The sequence below is a fragment of the Microtus oregoni genome, unplaced genomic scaffold, assembly GCF_018167655.1.
Source record: "Microtus oregoni isolate MIOR12 unplaced genomic scaffold, Mior012 000026F_ref0000081, whole genome shotgun sequence".
Taxonomy (NCBI): Eukaryota; Metazoa; Chordata; class Mammalia; order Rodentia; family Cricetidae; genus Microtus; species Microtus oregoni.
This window is the reverse complement of record NW_024543085.1, coordinates 6367932-6387955: the sequence shown is the minus strand read 5'-3', so window position 1 is coordinate 6387955 and position 20024 is coordinate 6367932. Positions and strand designations below refer to the sequence as shown.

Here is a 20024-nt window from a genome sequence, read left to right as displayed (position 1 = left end):
GGAAGGAAGGGTAGCAGAGAAAAATGTATAGCTCAATAAAAATCAATTTTTAAAAAAGTTGATTTATATTGCCAGTCCCTAACACATCTTATTCTTCAAAACATTTCTTTGCCATTTAGTTACAGTTTTTTCAAACATAATGCTAGACCACTGTTATTAAGAATTGATGCATTTAGTCTCTGGACCAGAGAGAATATGCTCTTTTTTTTTCTTTCTTGCCTTCTTAGAAAAAAAAATGCCATGCTATAAAGTAAGGGACAGAACATTTATGAATATATTCAAGTAGTTAATTGCTATGTACTAGTTCCATGAATAAAGCATGGAAAGGCGCTAGGAAAATGGTTTTCTGTGTTAAAAAGCACACACTATACAAATGTGAGGACCATAGTTCAAATCCCTAAAACCCACGTAAAGGCACAGTAACATGTCTGTTATCTGAGTGCTCCTGTTGTAGACTGGAGATCGAAGCTGACAGTCCACAGCTGCAGGCAGGCCAGCCAGTCTGGAGTATGCAGTGGCAAGACCCTGTCTCAAACAGGGTGGGAGGCGAGGAGCAGCACCCAGGTTTGTCCTCGGGCCTCCACACATACTCTGTGACCAGAGGTTCCTCTTGCACACACAAGCTCTCTGTAAATATATATTACAGCCGTTCATATCATTATGTGCACATTTTCATAAACCTTTATAAACTCATCCATTGAGTTTAAGACACAGATTAATAGGCATGTAGAGGGTAATACACAGAATTGCAGGATATGACCAGTTCCTACACAAAGCATGTGGACTCCGCCCCAGTGGCCTTTGCACTTGGAATTCTCTTCCTGCATGACGTCTGAGTGGTTCCTTTCTCATTTCTTCCTGATTTCTTCTCCAATATGATTTACTCAGGAGACTTTTGTAGAGCTCTATCCTAAAACAGAAAATAAGAACCACTGTTTTCCCCAACGTCACACTCAGTACTGGCTTGCACTTCTTTCATTCACACAGTAGAAAGCAGGCAAGAAAGCACACAATCAAATGGATCCCTTACACATCCAGCCACCTGGAACTTGTAAGTGTTCAACAACATTTCTTGGGCAGAAGGGAAGAAAGAGGGGAACTGAATAAATGTGAAGGTAGGAAAGCGGATGATCAGCCCAGACTGAAGGTCAAACGCATTCAAGTAACCACGGTGGAGCGACAGTGAAGCGGAACCTTGGAAAGTCAGGCCCACTCCCGGGAACAGGTGGCTTAATTGCATGTTGTCTTTCTGCTTCGTGTGTGTCTGTATGACTCAGGACTGACTAGCTTTCCTCCTAGCCCAGCAAAGCCTGCAGTCACAGTTTGACAGGAAAGGCAAAGTAAGCAGTTCTCTCTTTCTTCAGAGCAGTGCATTGATTCGGGTATTCTCCACAAATTACTAGTGAAGTTGTTGGGTTTATATTTGTTCGTCTCATTGTGATCTCATAGACAATTGTATAGGTGTGTTTTCAACATTGCCTGCATTAGCTTTGTTGGTGCTCACAGTAGCTAATAAGTTGCTGCTGGGAAACTCTTCCGTTGACACCTGATCCTTCTGATGTGACTCCAGTAATGACCATCCCTGCTTTCTAGTATGGTGTAGTTTTTGATTACCGTCTGCCCCTGCTGTCATAGCCCTGGGATCAGTAATTGGGTCAAGGAGCCTTGCTTACTTGCATGAAGAGGTGCACACCAGTTCATTGCTTGCACGTTAGCCATTCTGCTTAGACCTTGAACATTCTGAGCCAGAAAATACATTTCAGATGATTTCACCTTCACACCAAAGCCAAGAAAACAGAACCACTAGACCCCTGTTTCACTTTTATGGCCATCAAGGAAAAAAGTATTTAAACGGTATGGAGTAGAGAGAGCCCTGCAGAAACACTGCAGCTCAGGGTGTGAAACGGACTAATGTTCAGTAGTTGCATTCAGACACATTTAGTCACCAGATGTGTGTGAGCGGTGCCTCAGAACTTGTGTCTGCAAGGCCTGAAACACTGCCAGTGAGCCTTGGGAGCTCACAGATGCCAGAAATAGCATGGCAAGCAAATATTGTCCTATTTTTACAAACTCGAGTTTGATACAGTAAATCCTACCATGGTGTTTAACCAAGCCGAAAACAGATTGCTGCATACAGTAAGCACTGTGTTGCAACAACCATATACAACTTAGGAAGGAAATACGACTGTTCTGATGAGTTTACTCTGAGTCTACATCAGAAGAGCCGTACCTTCTCACTGTATTCGGTATGTTTCATAGTCCCCTCTATCCATAAACTGCAATAAAATGCAGAAACGGTACTAGAACTGCATCTTTTCTGGCTAAATGCAGTTTGTATTTAATTTTTTAGAGCCCTTTATATATGAGTGCTACAGTCATTGGCATCACTCCCTCCTCCCTCCTGTCCTCCTCCCAGTGTCCCCCTCCCAAATTCATGACCTCTCTTTCTGTAAGTCTCATTACACGTGTGCATGTTAAATACATGTGTTCTTGTCTTTGGTTAGGAATAAAAGAGCAAAGTCATGAACTACCAGTGTGGCGATACTGAGATACTGCAGAGACACAAGGTTAGGGAATGTGGACAACTGGAAGCTGACAGATTTGACAGTTCACATAAAATGGATTTGTCTCTTGAAATACTGCACACTTCTAAGGCTCGTGCAATCAGACCACTTGAGATCTAGCAACCTGTATAGGAGATCCTCCCTGTAAGGCAACCGATTCTTCCACTCTCCACAACCTTTGACCCCTTGGAGCTCTTCATGTAGAACTTCCCCCATCCACACTGGCTTGTCATCTGATGGTGGCATTATGCAGGTCTTGTTCTAGTAACCATATTATTGAGAGTTCCTGGGTACGTTCTCCCTGTCACATCGGCAGGAGACAGGATCTTGTAAAAGCAAGGCTTGACTTTATGCTATCCATAAGGACCACTTTAAATCTTGTGTGCTAGGCAAGTATTGGACCACGGAGTTTGCACCTAGCCCCCAAGTAAATTCCTAAAAATCGAAATCACAAAGGATGTTTTCTGAAACTACAACAGAGCTAAGCTAGAAATTGGTTGCAAGTATTTAACTGTGTCATCTCCCAAATTATTAGAAATAGAAAAAAATATCTATCCACATAGCTCATGGGTCAAAAGAACACATCACAGGGGAAATCAGAATGCATTTTGGGATTGAAGAAGGGAAATCACAACGTATCAAGCTGAGTGGGATGCACATAAAGGAATGCTTTAGGGGAGCTTGTACCATTGAATGTTAACTTTAGAAAATAAGAATGTTCTTGAGCTGTAACCTACTTCTCAAAAACTAAAATAAACAACTAAATAAACCTATTCTACTGTAAGGAAAGAAATTATTAAGAGCATAGACAAATCAAATTATAAACCAAAAAACAATGTAGAAAACCAAAAGCTGGCCCTCTGAATAAAAATCATTCAAATGGACACCCTGCCTAGATTGACTGGGAACAAAAGAGAGAAGCCATGGACTGTCAGCATGGAGACAGCGAGATCCTACACATGCTCGGATGGAAGATGACGGCAGGGACAGCTTCAGGCCCACAGGGCCAATAATTCACACGAAATGGGCCAATTCCTCAAAATACACAAAAACAATAGAGTGTCTGTTTATTAATATAGCCTCTTTGTAACTAAAAGCCTTTCCTCAAAGAAATTTCCAGCCTCGTTCTAAGGGAAACACAACAAGGAGGAAGAGTAAACGCTTCACTGATTTCTAGTTTTGTTTGTTCTGGCTTCTGTTCTGTGGTTTGGAGACAGGGTCTTTCCATGTATCAACAGGCTGGCCTACAGTTTGATTCTCCTGCCTCCAATGGGTAGGGTGGGGGAACAACTGAAAAGGCCATTTGAAGAAAATAATGCATAGTAATATATCTCATTGACATGGATAGTAAATATATTATTAAAACATTAGCAAAATAAAACTCAAAAAGCTGAGGCAAGATGATTGGAAGTTAGAAGACAATCTGAGCTACATAGGAAATTCTCCCATTTAAAAGAGAAAAAAAAAAGAACTAGGCAAGGTATTTCTCGGGGCAAGTTAATGGAATGTTCTGCATTTGACTGAGTGATGCTCATGCAAGTTTGGGAATATAATGAGAGTCGATGAAGTTTACAGCTTAAATGGTGACCTATGTGGCATGTGGGCTGTAGCTCAGTAAAGCTGTAAAAAAATATTATTAATGAGTGAATTCCAAGAATAGATAAAAGAATAGTGTTGCTTGACTGAGTGCTAAAGAGTGGAGGTGGGCTTAAAGTCCATTAATCTGCTCTGTGGAGGAGAGACCAAAAGCAACAGATCAAATAGCTGGTACAGCAGAGACAGAAAGATCTCCTGCTACAGTCCAGGTGCATTCCCGGCAAAAGTCCTCATCATACAAAGGGCAGAGAAACATATCCTCAGGGTGATAATGGGGACAGATAAAAACGCTACAACGAAATGCTTGGCGCTGAAAGACTGCAAAGACTGCTTCCTCCGTAAAAGCATTGACTGAATCACCTTCCACTCCACACTACCGTATCAATATGGAAAGGCAAAACATTCAATAACACATAAATTTGCAAGGGAGAGGTTTCTCTGTCTTTATTTTCAAGGAACATTGTACATATGGGGAGAGCATTGCAGAGATATATATAGAAAGAAATCTAAGGAATCTTGATGAACATTTAAAACTACTTTAACAATATCACAAGAAATAAGGTAACATCACAAAAATCAATTGTATTCCTTGTAATTGTCTGTGAACGTTTCTAGAAATGATAATACCATCAACAAAGAGAATTAAAGGGCTGGAAAGATGCCTGTGGTTAAGAGGACATGGGTTCAGTGGCCAGCACCTACATAATGGCTCTCAGCCATCTGTAACTCCAGTTCAGGGGAATCGGATACCCTGTTCTGACCTCTGCAGCAGTCCTTTCTCATTGGGACCACCAGACCACCAGCAATGGCACAGCGACTTATTAATTATGAAAGCTTGCCTATTAGCGTAGGCTTGCCCCACTAGCTCTTAGAATTTAAATTAACCTGCTTTTGTTAATCTACACTCTCCCACGTGGCTCAATTACCTCTACTCTGTACCATATATCCAGCCTTTTCGGTGTCTTCCCTGACATCTCCTTGGTGTAATCTGTGCACCTAGATTCCTCTTCCTCTTCCTCTCTCCCCAGAGATCCTGCCTATCCTCTTCTGCCTAGCTATTGGCCATTCAGCTCTTTATTACACCAATCACAGCAATACATTTTCAGATAGTGCACAAATATCCCACAATGGGCCTCACCATATATCCCTGGTTGGCCTGGTACTCATGTGTAGACTAGGCTGTCCTTAAACTTATAGAAATTCATCTGCCTCTGCCTCCTCTGTGGAATGCTGTGGCTTCAGGCATATCCTGGCCTAAACAGTTTTTTTTGTAAGTGTCTGTGTATATGAGCTTGGTGTTTGTCTAGGCTTGCGTGCCAGGGCACATGTGTAGACAAAGGACAACCTCATCGAATCCATTCTTTCCTCCACCTTTATGTGGGCTCCAGGGATTGAGCTGAGGTCACAAAACTGAGCCATCTCACAATCCTCAAAAGATTTATTGTAGAAATCCATAAGGTTTGTGTAGAAGGTCCAGAAATAGCCAAAATGCTTGTGAAAATAATAAAATCAGGTCTGGGCATGTAACTCAACAATAGAGCATATGGCTAGCATATGAAGCCATAGATTCGCTCCAACACATATACAACCCAGAATAGCAAAGTCATGGGACTTAGACTTCTTGACTGTAAGACTTACCAGAATTGATAGTAATTATCCAGGTATGGTGTTGGCATAAGAAGGTTCACATCAAATAAAAGGAACGGAGGAGAAAACCCAGAATTGAACCCACATGCCCATCGCTTGCTGATGTTGCTGTGGATTCCAGAGTAGTGCAATGGGTGACTGGATATTTAAAAAACAAACCAACCTACAAAAACTGATGCCGTAACAGTGATATAGCCACAAACAAAGTGGATCTGTACCGTATCCCATACCATACTCAACAAAAATGGACTTGAAGCCAGGCAATGATGGCACACATCTCTAATCCCAGCACTCGGTAGGCAGATCTCTGTGAGTTCAAGGGCAGCCTGGTCTACAGAGCAAGTTCCAGGTCAGCCAAGACTACACAGAGAAACCCTATCTCAACAAACAGCAACAAAAGAACATTGAAATGGCTATAAATATAAAGATAGTTTTTAAAAGGAACATTAAATTTCTGTAAGACAAAGGGTAAAAAAACAATGTCTGATATCTTGCGCTAGGGAAAGGTTTGTTGAGGCTCAAAGAACACACACTACAAAAAGAAAACTTGGTAAACTGGATTTTATCAAAAGTGAAACCATTTCTTTTCAAAAGACATTATTAAGAAATGAAAGGCACTTTCAGACTTGAAGAAAGTATTTCCAAAGTTATATCTGATATGACTCGTATTCAGAATACATGGGGGACTCTTGTTACTCAGTAATCAGAAGACACTTAAAGCTAGGCAAAAGCTCTGCATAGACATGTAACTAAAATTATATAAGATAAGTAAAAATGAAAAGTTCAGTGACATGAGTCATCAGAGAAATGCAAATTAAAGCTGCAATAACTGTGACTACCTCTCCAATTGCAAAAAAATGCAGAAAGATTGTAGTAACCAAAAATGGAAAGGGATGGTTGTAAGGAAACTTGTTGGAGTCTCTCATAGATTTTGTGAACTGCCTGGGTTACTGTCTACTAGATCCAGATAACGGGGAGCCATTTTTTAAACTCATTTAGGCAAAGGAGGGAGCTGATCAGAGAGTTTTTCCTTATCTTCTCCCTACTTCCCCTGTATCCTTTGGCTCCTTAAAATATTGTGTGTGTATGTGTGTCTGTGTGTCTGTGATGTGATATGCATAGGTATATATGTATATCTGTGGTGGGATAGGGTGTGTGTGTGTGTATATCTGCGGTGTGTGTTTATCTGTGGTGTGGTGTGCATGTATAGGTGTGCATGTGTGTGTATGTGTAGTGTGATGTGTGTGTATATAAGGGGTGTGTATGTGTATCTTTGGTATGGTGTGTGTGTAGGGGTGCATGTATGTGTATCTGTTATGGTGTGTATGGGTATTGTGTATCTGTGTATGTATCTGTGGTAGTGTGTGTGTATGTGGGGTGTGTATGTATCTGTAATGTGCTATACCTAGGTGTATATATGTATCTATGGTGAGATATGTTTTGCATGTGTATATCTGTGGTAAGGTGTGTGGGGGTATGTGCTATAGAGATGAATACTTTGCATTGGTATGAATCTTGGTTATTGATACAAATTTAAGGTCAATTTTATTATATTTATATTTCTGCTCTTGATTAAGGTATTGTGTTTGTGCAACTCATTTAAAAATGTAATTTACAATTAAGAAATACAGGTTAATAGTCATCTATAAAACAAACTTGTTAATTAGGTTTTCTAGATCTACAAAGATGAATTTCAGATGGATAGATATTCTTCAAATCTTTCAAAGACCTTCGGAATATGGCATTTAAATGTTTTAAGAATTTAGGACTTTTCGTGGCAGTGAGACAAATCTACTCCTGGCAGCACCAGTCTACTTCAAGAGGATGATGGGTATCAAAGAGGCTTCTTATGGAGTTTGCTAGCCATTTGGGCAAGAAACTGCTCTTGCCTGGACTGCTTGCCTATACTTGAAGGACCCACATAAAAATGACTGCTGAAGTTGTCTAAAGAAGGTGAGACAGTCCTTCAGGATTCCTGTTTCTTAAAAGAGAATGTCTGCTAGACATTCTGTAGGATAGAGACGAAAGTGACTGACAAATTGCCAATATAGGTGGAACTGTCTTTGAAATTTCCCACTTCATGGAAAAGTCTGCTGAATACTATAGGCCTGTAGGCTGAAGTTGGATGCTGCAGAAGAACTTTGGGTGACTATCCAGGCAGAAAGATGTCTCTGTCAATTCTAGAGTTTTGGAAGTTGCTTACAATGCACTTCCTGTTTACTTAGGTAGTACTATATCCTTCTGGAGTCTTTGATGGAGTTGAAGAATAGATAGTTATAGTTTTCTTTAGTTATGATAATAGATAAAGTAGATATAAATGTTGTAACTAATTCTTGTTTAATAACTGTTTTGTTATTTGTAATCCTGCTATGTTAAAGTTAAAACCTTCCTTTTTATTTAGACAGAAAAGGGGCGGTGATGGGGGATTCCCCTCTGTATCCTGTGAATACCATTGGTTAATGAAGAATCTTCTTTGGGCCTATTGCAGCACAGAATAGGGCAAGACAGAAATTCCAAACAGAGGAGCAGAGAGTAGGCAGAGTCAAAGAGATGCCATATAACCATTTGAGGAGAAAGATGCCTGCATGGCAGTACCAGTAAACCATGAGCCTCATGGTAAAATATAAAATAATAGAAATGGGTTAATTTAAGATGTAAGAGCTAGCTAGAAATACACTTAAGATATGGGCCAAGCAGTATTGCAATTAATATAGCTTCTGTGTGATTATTTTGGATCTGGGCAGCCGGGAAAAGCATCCACCAACAGGTATGGGTGTGCAAGCACACACACAATGTGATGTATGTGCAGTATATATAGTAATGCTTCAGCGTACAGGTGTGGGTGTTAGGTCCATGCATGGGAAAGGAAAGGAAGGGAAAGACACCAGGCGTCTTCTCCTCTCTTTCTACCATATTGCCTGAAGGCAGGATCTCTCTCTGAATTTGAAGTTCACCTTTTGGCTAGGCTGACAGCCCTATCAACACACCAAGGCTGGGTTACCTGTCGCCATGGCTTCTGTATAGATAACGGGTACTTGAGCTCAGATAGATCCTCATGACTGCAGAGCACGCACCTACTGAGCCACCTCCCCACTGCCTCCCTGCTTCTTTTCAGTTTTTCTCTGCAGACCAATTCTCTGTGCATCATCAGACACTCGAATGTCAGGACTTTCTGCCTTTAGAGCTTTTGCCAAATTGAGACTAACTATCCTTGTTTCAAGTTCAAAATCCTAAGAAAAAAGGATCTGGTTTCTCCAGCTGAGACCACCATGGTACATTATGGAAGATTTAACTTGGGTTAAAATGCTGTGATATTTAGTGCTAATTGTCAGTGGACAGAATCTAGAAGCGCCAGGGAGTTGGGCCTCTGTCTGTCTGCGGGTTATCTTGGCTATGTTAACTGCTACAGGATGACCCATTTTGAGCTGGAGTTGAACCATTCCTTGATCAGGGGATCCTCGACTATCCAAGCGGAGAAAGCGAGCTGTGTGCAAGCATACATTCATTCCTGTTTCCTAGTTATGGGTGTAATATGACTAGTGGCTTCAAGCACCTTGACTTCCCTGCCAAGGACTGTATCTTGAACTGTGAACTGAAATAAACACTTTTTTTTTCCTTAATGGCTTTTGTCAGTATTTATAACAGCAACAGGAAAAGAAACTAAGACAAAAATTGCGGCTGAGAAGTAGGAGGGCTGCTGCTGCTGTGTTTAACTGGCCACGTGATTCTCAGACCCGGAAAAGTTTCTGTGGCTGGAAAGTAATGCTGTGTTTAACCTGGCCATGTGATTCTCAGACCTGGAAATGTTTCTGTGGCTGGAATGTAATGCTGTATTTAACCTGGCCACGTGATTCTCAGACCCGGAGATGTTTCTGTGGCTGGAATGTAATGCTGTATTTAACCTGGCCACGTGATTCTCAGACCCGGGGATGTTTTTTATGGCTGGAATATAAAAGAGTTCCCAACTTTGGGCTACACAAGTCACTGAATTCTGTAGACAGCTCAATGGGCTGTTCTGGTGGGAGCCTAGCAGAAGGATGTTGAGAGAACTACAGTTGAGGGCTGCCTCATGAGGGTTTGAAGAGGAGCAAAGACTCCATTGGAAATTGGAATTGAGACCCTCTGTGTGATATTTTGGGTGAGAATTTTGCTTTGTTCATTCTGCCTGTGTCGGAGAAGTTGAGTGAAGTTGAATTTAAAGACAAAGGATTGATTGGTTGGAGGAGGAAAGATCAGATAAGGTTCTCAGGAGGAAGGGTGCTGGCAACATGGCCGCCGTGGCTGCCGAAGAGATTCGCAGTACCAAAGAGAAACCTGGCCTTCCGCATTGGGCAATGAGAAAAATACTTGTGAGGACAAGACCCCCTCCTGCACCAAAGGACCCAATTTGCAAAGATGTAAATTTGTGTGAAAAGAGAAAGATTGAACTGAGAATGGGCTAGTAGTGGGGGATGGGTTTCCCCTCTTTTAAAGCAACTGCCTAGGGGAGAGAGAGAGTCAGCACACCCAAGCTGATGTATCCAGGGTGACTACAGAACTTAGAGCCCTTATCCATATGGCACTGGCTTTAAAGGCATAAAAGATGAAAGATTGCAGGGATTGTGTAGAGCTGCTGAGGACAGGCAATGAATGACAGGGTCTGAGTCTCAGAAATGCTTGGACCGTGGGGCATGTACAGAAGAGAGCTATAGGCACAGACTGGAACTGAAAAGGATATAGTTTCATCTCACATGTACTCTCTCCTCAAGGCCTCTTTTGTCTCCTGGATCTCTTAGGTCAGCACAGTGTTTTCTGTCCGCACCATCAACACTTCAGTCTAAAGCTCTGTCCTCATTCCCCTTGACTTTCGGCCTATCCTCATCCACCTTCGTCTCTCTCCTTTTGCCTGTCTGCACACTGCACCAATGGAAAAATCTTGGCTCTCTCTTGCTTAAAAGCCTCTAAAAACCATGTCTAGGTCAAAAACTAAAATTCTAAGCCCACAAGTAAGTCTGCCAGAATATGACCTGACCTTCTGCCTCCTCTCATACCACCTTGATACATGTTCTCAGCAACCCAGATGTGCTCATCCATTACCGGTCTATGACCTGCTCTATTACCTCTTCCTGGGGCCTTTTCATTACCCAGCCCCCAACACTCACCTTGCAACTGGAGTACTTTTCACACTGGTAGCCATACTCAGTCCTTTTAGTGTGTGTGTGTGTGTGTGTGTGTGTGTGTGTGTGTGTGTAAGAGAGAGAGAGAGAGAGAGAGAGAGAGAGAGAGAGAGAGTTATCTCCTGAAAGAAAATCTAAAATTAAGAATGGAATTTTTTTCTTTTGTTCTTAAAGGAAATAAGACCCTTAGAAAACAACAAAAGTATGCTCCGGTTACTTGGTTGTGGGGTTACATGAAGCCCTGCCCCCACAGGCTAGCCAAAGCAGAATGAACTGAGGATGGATCACTTTGCTTTTACCCTGGGTAGTTCAAGTTGGGGGCTAAAAGGTAGAATTTCACATTAGGAGGAATGAGTTCAGAGATATGCCTTGTTGTTTTGGCAGTGGAGACATGGCTGCTTTCTTGAGTAAATTGAATTTCTGTTGCCCGGGGAAGACAAGACCCAGACTAAAGAGGGTCTAATATGCATAATCACTTCAGAAAGTTTGGGAAATAAGAAGAGAAAGGTGGAGTAACAGAAATGAAGAAATAAACAAAAGGTGCATTTATTTGATTGAAAAAATTGAAAGAGCCTTGAAAACCACAGGAGCTCCTCAAGATGTTTATGTAATTGAATTGAATTTGTATGGGATGGAGAGGAAGGACAATGAAAACATTCTCACTGGTGCTTCTGAAGGCTTGTGAAATTGCCCTCACAGAGGAGGTCTGTGCTTTGCTGGGTCCTTGGAGTTTTGTCCTCCGCTAGCAAAAAGTCAGTTTTAGAGAGGAGACGTGGGACGCAAACTATTAAACAAATTGTCCTGGATTCCAAATGCCCAGCACTGTCACATCCTTGTTTGGCATGGAAAGGGTGGAACATTTGGGAACTCAGCAGCGCGTTAAGTGTTTTAATAATCATTGTTGACACACAAAGCATATGGCCTCTCAGAACTCACCGGGTCAAGATCGAAATCCTCTCCATTTCTAAAATTACCCCTCAAAAGCTGAACAAAATTCTCTGAGGCACATTTCAAACTATATGCCTTCATGAGTTTTATGTTATAAGCAAGGGACACAAGCAAGCTCTCTCATGGAATGTGAGCACTGATCATATAAAGGAAAAAGTCCAATTTGCATCTTATTAGAAAAATCTTGAACTTCCATACAAGTAAGGTGGTCTTCTGCCTGCGTAGATTTGCTTTAAAAGCCAACTCTGGTACTAGCTCTTCCAAGAAGCCCTCAGTTTCCTGACTGTTTACATCAATAATCTGTGGTTATAATCATACTGTGAAATAAAACCACCAGAACACTCAAGTACTTAAAACAATAAACATCTCTTTATTGCTCATAAGTCTATGGTTAACAGGGTGTTTTCAGTGGGGGGCGGAGCTACTCACACACTGGTCAGTAGCCAGCGATGGGGCAGAGAAAGATTGCTAATAATGGCTGAGCCCCCTCCTTACGTCTCTTTGTGCCATGTGGCTCACACCCATCCAGCTGGCCAATCTGAGTGTGTTCTCATGGCCATCACAGAGGAGGCAGAGGGAAAGTGGAAACACGCTGGCATTCCCGTTTTCAAGTTTCCCGTCTCCTTACATCTGTTAGCCTCTCTGTCCAATACCAAGTCACATGGCTAAGCCTGATTTCAGAGTGAGAGGAGAGTTCAAAGTCACAGCGCCAAGTATAGGAAGATACAATAAGGACACTCCTTGGGACTTTAATGCCATCACCCTACAATGATGTCGCCACCCAGCAATAACAATGCCAACACCTTACAATGGCCCCTACCCTAGCAGCATTACTCATTCTCTTGTCTATGTTCTCTCTGGTCTCAGCTCTATGTTGTGGAATAAGTCTTTTTGCACACTGTGAAGAAGTGTTCCTTGAATTGGATTCATAGGAAGCTAAACAGCCAATAGCTAAGCAGGACTTAGGGGGCAAAGAGGACACTGGGAAGAAGGAGGCAGAGTTGCTATCCAGATCCAGAGGAAGCAAGATGGGCAGTACAAAGCAAATAAAGTTATGAGGCAGAAAGTAAATTAATAGAAATAGATTGGTTTAAGTTATAACAGCTAGTTAGAAACAAGCCTAAGCTATTAGCAGAGCTTTCATAATGAATAAGAAGTCTGTGTTGTTCCTGGGGAGCTGGTAGTCCTGCTGAAAAGGGCTGACAACTGTTCTATTCTTACACTTCTCTCATAGTGTTATAATTACTAACTCTTCTCTCCTTCTTAGAAGCTGAGGATGCTCATAACAATGCGCATTCATTCATAAACATCTACTGACTATAAGTTATAGTAGGATGCTCTTAACAATGAATATGCATTCGTAAACATCTAGTGACTATATTAGGATGCTCACATGTGTTATTACTTTACAATCTCTACCATGCATAGCATAACATCTGACTCGTAAGTACTCCATAACATGTACTGAATGAACACATACACAGAAGCTCATGTCCCGAACACGTTCGTTCCCCTTTAAAGGAAAAGCCTTCTGAGGACAGATGTCTTTCAGATGTCTTTCATGTCTTGAAGAGGGGGGCCCTTCTGGTTGAGTGATGCTGACCCTTGGTGCTCTACAGTAAAAATTTCAGCCGCTAAAATTCTGTCCATCTGGATTTCCTCTTCTTCCCTGACCACCAGAAGCCCGTGTTCTTTCCATCTCTTTGCTCCTCTCAGAGGACGCAGAGTATCAATGATAGTTGACCCCTCTTAAACTCTTCTTACAGTAAGAGCTCCCAGGAGGGGAGATTTGAGTTTCCACTCTGCAGTAAAGAATAATCAATCTCCAGCATGTTTGTCCTCAGAGCGAGAAAAACTGAGAAGAACAAGTAGCTACTGCCCACTGGTCTCACCAGCACTACAGACAGAGAATTGAGAGGAATTCTTAGAAAATTTTGTGTGCAGCTATCCATGTAGCCATGATTCTTGTAGGTATTAATTCTGTCGATGTGGTGGTAAATGTTTAGCCTCATTATTTTTCCAGTTGCCTACAAGCCTAAAGGGGAACTTGTATTTCTAGGTAGAATCCAATTTTGTGCTTCTCAGTTCCAGGCAGTAGGTAAGGTGTTTGAAGGAGCATAGTAGCATGGCTACTAAGTGAGAGAGCCAACCCTACCCTAATTCAGCTCTTGCCCTGATGAAGGCTTAAGTCATCAGCAGCAAGGGAAGATCATTATAACTGCTAAAGTAGAATATCAGCATGGAGTGAGTAAATTAAATCAATTGTTCTATTTATACTTATCATTCCTGTTATTGTATAATCCCATATAAACTTGTAAACTGTGGATACGTTATGATTGATAGTGAAATAATTGTACTTATATCAAATAATATATTTACTTTGATGAAAAAAATAAAGGCACTACTTTCTTTTTTTAATTTATTTATTTATTAAAGATTTCTGCCTCCTCTCCGCCACCGCCTCCCATTTCTCTCCCCCTCCCCCATCAACTCCCCCTCCCTCATCAGCTCAAAGAGCAATCAGGGTTCCCTGACCTGTGGGAAGTCCAAGGACCGCCCACCTCCATCCAAGTCTAGTAAGGTGAGCATCCAAACTGCTTAGGCTCCCACAAAGCCAGTACGTGCAGTAGGATCAAAACCCAGTGCCATTGTTCTTGAGTTCTCAGTAGTCCTCATTGTCAACTATATTCAGCAAGTCCAGTTTTATCCCAGGCTTTTTCAGACCCAGGCCAGCTGGCCTTGGTGAGTTCCCAATAGAACATCCCCATTGTCTCAGTGTGTGGGTGCACCCCTCACAGTCCTGAGTTCCTTGCTTGTGCTCTCTCTCCTTCTGCTCCTGATTTGGACCTTGAGATTTCAGTCCAGTGCTCCAATGTGGGACTCTGTCTCTGTCTCCTTTCATCGCCTGAGGAAGGTTAATATTCAGGAGGATGCCTATATGTTTGTCTTTGGGTTCACCTTCTTATTTAGCTTCTCTAGGATCGCGAATCTTTTTAAGAGAAACTTGCACACCTATGCCACAGCCCTGGTGTGAAGGTTACAGGGACAACTTTTGGGAGTTGGTTTCCTTCTTCTATTATAAGGAGTCCAGGAATTGAGCTCAGGTCATCAGGCTTGGTAGCATGTGTCCCTATCCACTGAGCCATCGGGCCAGCCCCCCAAATCACTCTTTCTGGAGCTATTTTAAAGGCTTTAATTATGGAATTTAGAAATGGCATGGGAAAGTTCTTCATTCAGTCAACAAGTATGTATTCAGGACCTGCCTTGCACTAGGCTGCCAGGTGAGGTAGTGGTGGACGAAAGAGACATTGTCTATGCTGCCTGGGACCTTATGGTGAAAAAGCTATAAGTAATAAGTCAGCATTGCTTTTAATACTCGTCTTCCCAGTTTCTAAGCTTCAAGAATTTTGTAAAATAATTTAATATTTGAATTTATCGAGTTGAACACATTAAATATATGTCAATTTTATACATCAAAAATAACTCACTAAAATGTCATTTTTTTAAGTGACTGGCTTTCCTCATCCATAATATAATATGGTGACACTTTGGAATAGAGGGAGGGGAGATTTTGACTTGATGGCTTTTAAAGAAATACATATGTATATATTTAGGCAGGGTCTCATGTAGCCCAGACTGGCCTCAAACTCCCTAAGTATCCAAAGATGTTCTGAAACTTCCGACCCTCTCTCCTTCATCTTCAGTTTGCTGACTTTAGGAGCAAACCAGCACACCCAGTTCATGCCATGTTGGGAGTATGAGGCTTCGTGAACCCTTCACTTGACTTCAGCCCTTCACCGACTCAGCTCTCTCCCCAACCCTCTCAATGTCAAAACTCTCCCATAACATAGTGCATGAGTTAGCATCTGCACAACTTTCCTGGCTGCCACTCCTTCCCTGAACTAGAGTGCGCTTCAAGGGTGGTGAGAGGTTTCCTGGTGTTCACCAATCAAAAAGAAAAATTGAAAAACTATTGGTAGTGATGGTTTCAGCTATGGCAAAATTCTTTGATATAATTCCTCAGTTGGCTCCCAAAACAGCAAAAATGATGTTAGTAGAAAAAAATAAAACACAAGAAAGTATAGAAATCAGTAAATAGGACTTTATCCATGATAGTTTCTGCATTTTAGCAAATGTTACCCAAGATGTTAATGTTAGGAAGTCCACTAAGGACCGTGTGGTAACTCAGCATCCAGTGCCTTGGAACACGCTGGGGCCAAGAGTCTTTAGCATCTGGACATCTCCAAACTTCTCCTGACTAGTTTGTAATTGCTCTGAGGAGACAGAGTTAATAACCTCATTCTGCAAAACATATAATTTGTATAGTAAGTCTGTTACAAAATTGGTCATCACAATTCTTATCTAGGTATTTTAGAAGTTGAAGAATGAATGTCAGATCAGCTCACTTGCCTGGAACTTTGATGGAGTTTTCTTATGTAAGACAGAAAAGCCCTTGGCGGGTCTTTCCTCACCTGCAGATTTTAACCTCATGAAGGCTGCAGTGTCTCAGAGACTCGCTTTTTCTTTTCTAGGTGCAGACACAAGTACGCCTTGCAAAAAAAAACTTTGATAAATTGAAGATGGATGTGTGTCAGAAGGTGGATCTTCTTGGAGCAAGCAGATGCAATCTCCTATCGCACATGCTAGCAACGTACCAGGTAACAAAGTAAATCTGTGTTGATGAACAAAGGACTGCCAGAGGCTTAGATAATGGGAAAATCTGTGCTTGGATGGAAAGAATGACCTGGACATCACGGATTCTGAATGCATCCTCTTCTCTGCCCTTCAAGGCCCTGCAATTTAATCATCTCTATAGTCCCTATGTGCTGTACACACAGTGGAATTTTCCATTTCCCTGCACTTACTTTGTGGGTCCTTTCTGCCTGGAATACCTTTCTTTTTTTCCCCGTGCCTTTTCCAGCTCTTGCTCTGGACTGCTTTAGCACAATGCTGTGATTATTCAGCACCCTTGGTTTGTCTCTCTTGACACGGAGGTCCTTCAGTGCAGCCCTGTGTCTATCCTCAGTGCTCATGACTCCAAACGAGTGTGAAACACCAGATGCTCAGTATTGTATGAAAGTGAAAATTATTATAAACCAATTTCTTTTCCTCAAAGAATTCAAAGTTTAGGAAGAAAACTGGAGGCTGTAATATTTTACTGTATTTCCTGAACCCCTAGACAAGATGTTCTAAGCAGAAAAAAACTTTTAAGAATGCCATGGTGATACATACCTTTAATCCTAGCATTCAGGAGGCAGAGGTAGGTGGATCTCTGTGAGTTCAAGGCCATCCTGGTCTACAAAGAAAATTCCAGGTCATCCAGGGACACACCATGAGCCTGTCTCACCATTGCCACCCCTCTCAAGAGAGAGAAAGAAAGAAAATAAGAAAGGAAGGAAGAAAGGAAGGAAGGGAGGGAGGGAGGAAGGAAGGAAGGAAGGAAGGAAGGAGAAAACAATGCCAAATGCCCTGGGTTTTGGAGAATGGACTGAATGGGACAAAGAAGATGGAGAGATGAAGGTCCAAGTTGTAGGAGCAACCTAAGCATTAGTGAGAATTTAGTTGGATGATATGCCAAGTCTAAGTGAACTATGAGAGAAACAGGTACAAAGATGAGTACAAATCAGATGTGAGACAACCTGGAAAGTCATAGATAAAACTACTTCTCTGGGGACCAGGGTCAGAAATGGGCGTTTGAGACATTATTGATCTTACCATCTTTCTTTACAGACTACTCTGCTCCACTTTTGGGAGAAAACTTCTCACACCATGGCAGCCATTCATGAAAGCTTCAAAGGTTATCAACCGTATGAATTCACGACATTAAAGGTATGAAACCCAGAGAGACAGCTAGCAAATCTGTGAAAGGGCAGTTTTGTTTGGATCCCAAGGCAAACCCAAGGCAGGGACAGCTATTATACATCATGATAATCCATACTCATTTGACATTGTTGAAGCAAGATCGCTCAAGAACAAGTAACTAATTACTTTTTGTTTAGGTTAGTTTTATTTTCTCATTACCTAGGTTGGAATTTAGGCTTTGCACATGCGAGACTGCTCATACTCTACTGTTGAAGGAGGGCATCCATGGCGTCTCTCTGACTCTGCTTTTTTCCTCCCAGATTTCAGTTCCATCTTCCCCGCCTACCTAAGTTCTGCCCTATCAACAGGCCAGGGCAGTTCTTTACTAACCAATGAAAGCAACACATAGAAGGACCTCCTACACCACTCTATGACTGAATTACATCCCTATTTTTTAATTATTAAACCCGAATATGCTCATCTGAGAAGATATATTTATTTCCTCCATTATTTCTGAAAACTATCTCTTTATTCTGAAGTTATATTCAACATAGGATTGGAACTTTCAATAAGACTATAGTAATATTTTCTAATTGAAAGAGCAACATTAAATCCAAGGATTCTTGCCTCAAAGGGGATTTGTGCAGTGTCTGATTCTCAGTGTTGAAACTGACTTGGAATTATCTCGCCCTAATGGTTGCTAGAAATGAATGCACATCAAGATAAGAAAGTGATTTTCATTCCAGAAGGATTTTAAGAATTGATGGGGGAGAACAGTGGGTGCTTTGTTGTTGGGTTGTGTATTTGAAAGAAAACTATCAGGCAAGAACTTGTAAAAGCAAACCTTGAAATTACTCACTTCTAATTTTTAAAGCAATTTATAAGGGTCCACTTTGCTAAGAAAACATTAAAAACCTATTGCTTCTTTTTTTGCCTTAAAATGCATCTTTGATTTTAAATGTTTACAAGTCACCTACAAATCTACAAAAATACTGAAGTAGAAGCCTTCAAAGACCTTATGTGAAAGTGAAAGTCTCAAGAGGGACCCAGGAATGTCCACTCGCCCTGAGACACCTGGCCATGGAGCTGTTCCTCACAGTCCCTGCCTTGCTCTGTTGCTCAGTTGGTGCTTATGGGCATACCTCCTGGCGAGTGCCCCCTGAATATGCACTGTTTCACTCTGTCAACTGTGCACACTTGCCAGGAGAGGCTTTTCATTTCTTATCTATCCTGTCTGTGTGTCATCTGCCAAAAGTCCCATGCACAGTCAGCAAGCAGCCTCCGTCACACTGGCAATGTTACTGTTGGACGCAGCTGCTTTTCTTCTTCGTGATTTACAGATGTGCTCAGCAGCTTAGGACGTCGTCCTCCTGAGCAAGGCAGATCACATTTACAGCTCAGGCTACCCACAGTTCTTAGCCTGGCCTGAGCAGACCGCAGACCACCCTTCCCTGGGACACGTCTGGGCCATCCTGATTGTTCTGTTGTTCTTGCTAGTTCATCTTTCTTTTTCTACTACCAAGGATTGAACCGAGGACCTCATGCAAAACCACTCCACTGCTAACTTGTGTTCCAAGCTCACGTGTATTAATTTTCATCCAGTACCAAATGTTAATGTCCCTTGAAACAGAAATTGGCCAGGAGACAAATAAAATAGCCCCAATCTCAAATATAATTTAAAAATTTCCAGTGTGTGAGTTTGTTGTATATAAATGACAGTGTGAATTCAGGATGCTGAAGTTGTTACCCAAGCGTGAAAGAACACGCGTGTATCCTGGCCTCCTGGGCTGAGGAAAGTAAGATTCCATGATCTTTTACTGTGCTGTTCACCCTACAGAAAGGATCATACTGCTTATGTCAGAGTATTACTGAGCAGAAATTCAGTGAAAGTTTGACAGTCGTGATTTAGGACATAATTACAAATATTTTAGGCACACAGCTTTTATATCCCTTGACCCTCCCTTAAATTATAGTTAAATAATAGTGCATAGCTTATTTATAACATAATCTTGTAGGATAAATATATCTCTTAAAATATAATGGTGTTACAGTCAAATTAATAATAAGTATCCAAAAACTCATTAAATAGGCTGTTCTTTCATTAGCCTGAAAAGAATGACATTGATCTAAGCCTTCAGCGGTAACACAAGCTGACAGATAATTATGTGGACCTCCCACTGGACATAATAGAATCCTGTTATATACAGGTCATTATTTTTTATAGATAGACAAACTTGTGTATCCAATTGTATGTCATAAAATGTAAAAGAGAAATACATTAATTCCCTATGTGCCCTGATCGAGTATGATG

General features: G+C 41.5%; 1 protein-coding gene across 8 annotated transcripts in view; it reads left to right on the top strand.

Moving 5' to 3' along the window:
- Positions 1-20024, top strand: part of Ica1 (islet cell autoantigen 1) — a 157181-nt gene that overhangs the window by 82979 nt on the left and 54178 nt on the right. For all 8 annotated transcript variants that reach the window (XM_041675536.1, XM_041675533.1, XM_041675530.1 and 5 more), the window contains exons 7-8: positions 16444-16569; positions 17642-17740. In XM_041675536.1, coding sequence (XP_041531470.1) covers positions 16444-16569; positions 17642-17740 — 225 coding nt within the window. The remainder of the gene's footprint in view (positions 1-16443; positions 16570-17641; positions 17741-20024) is intronic.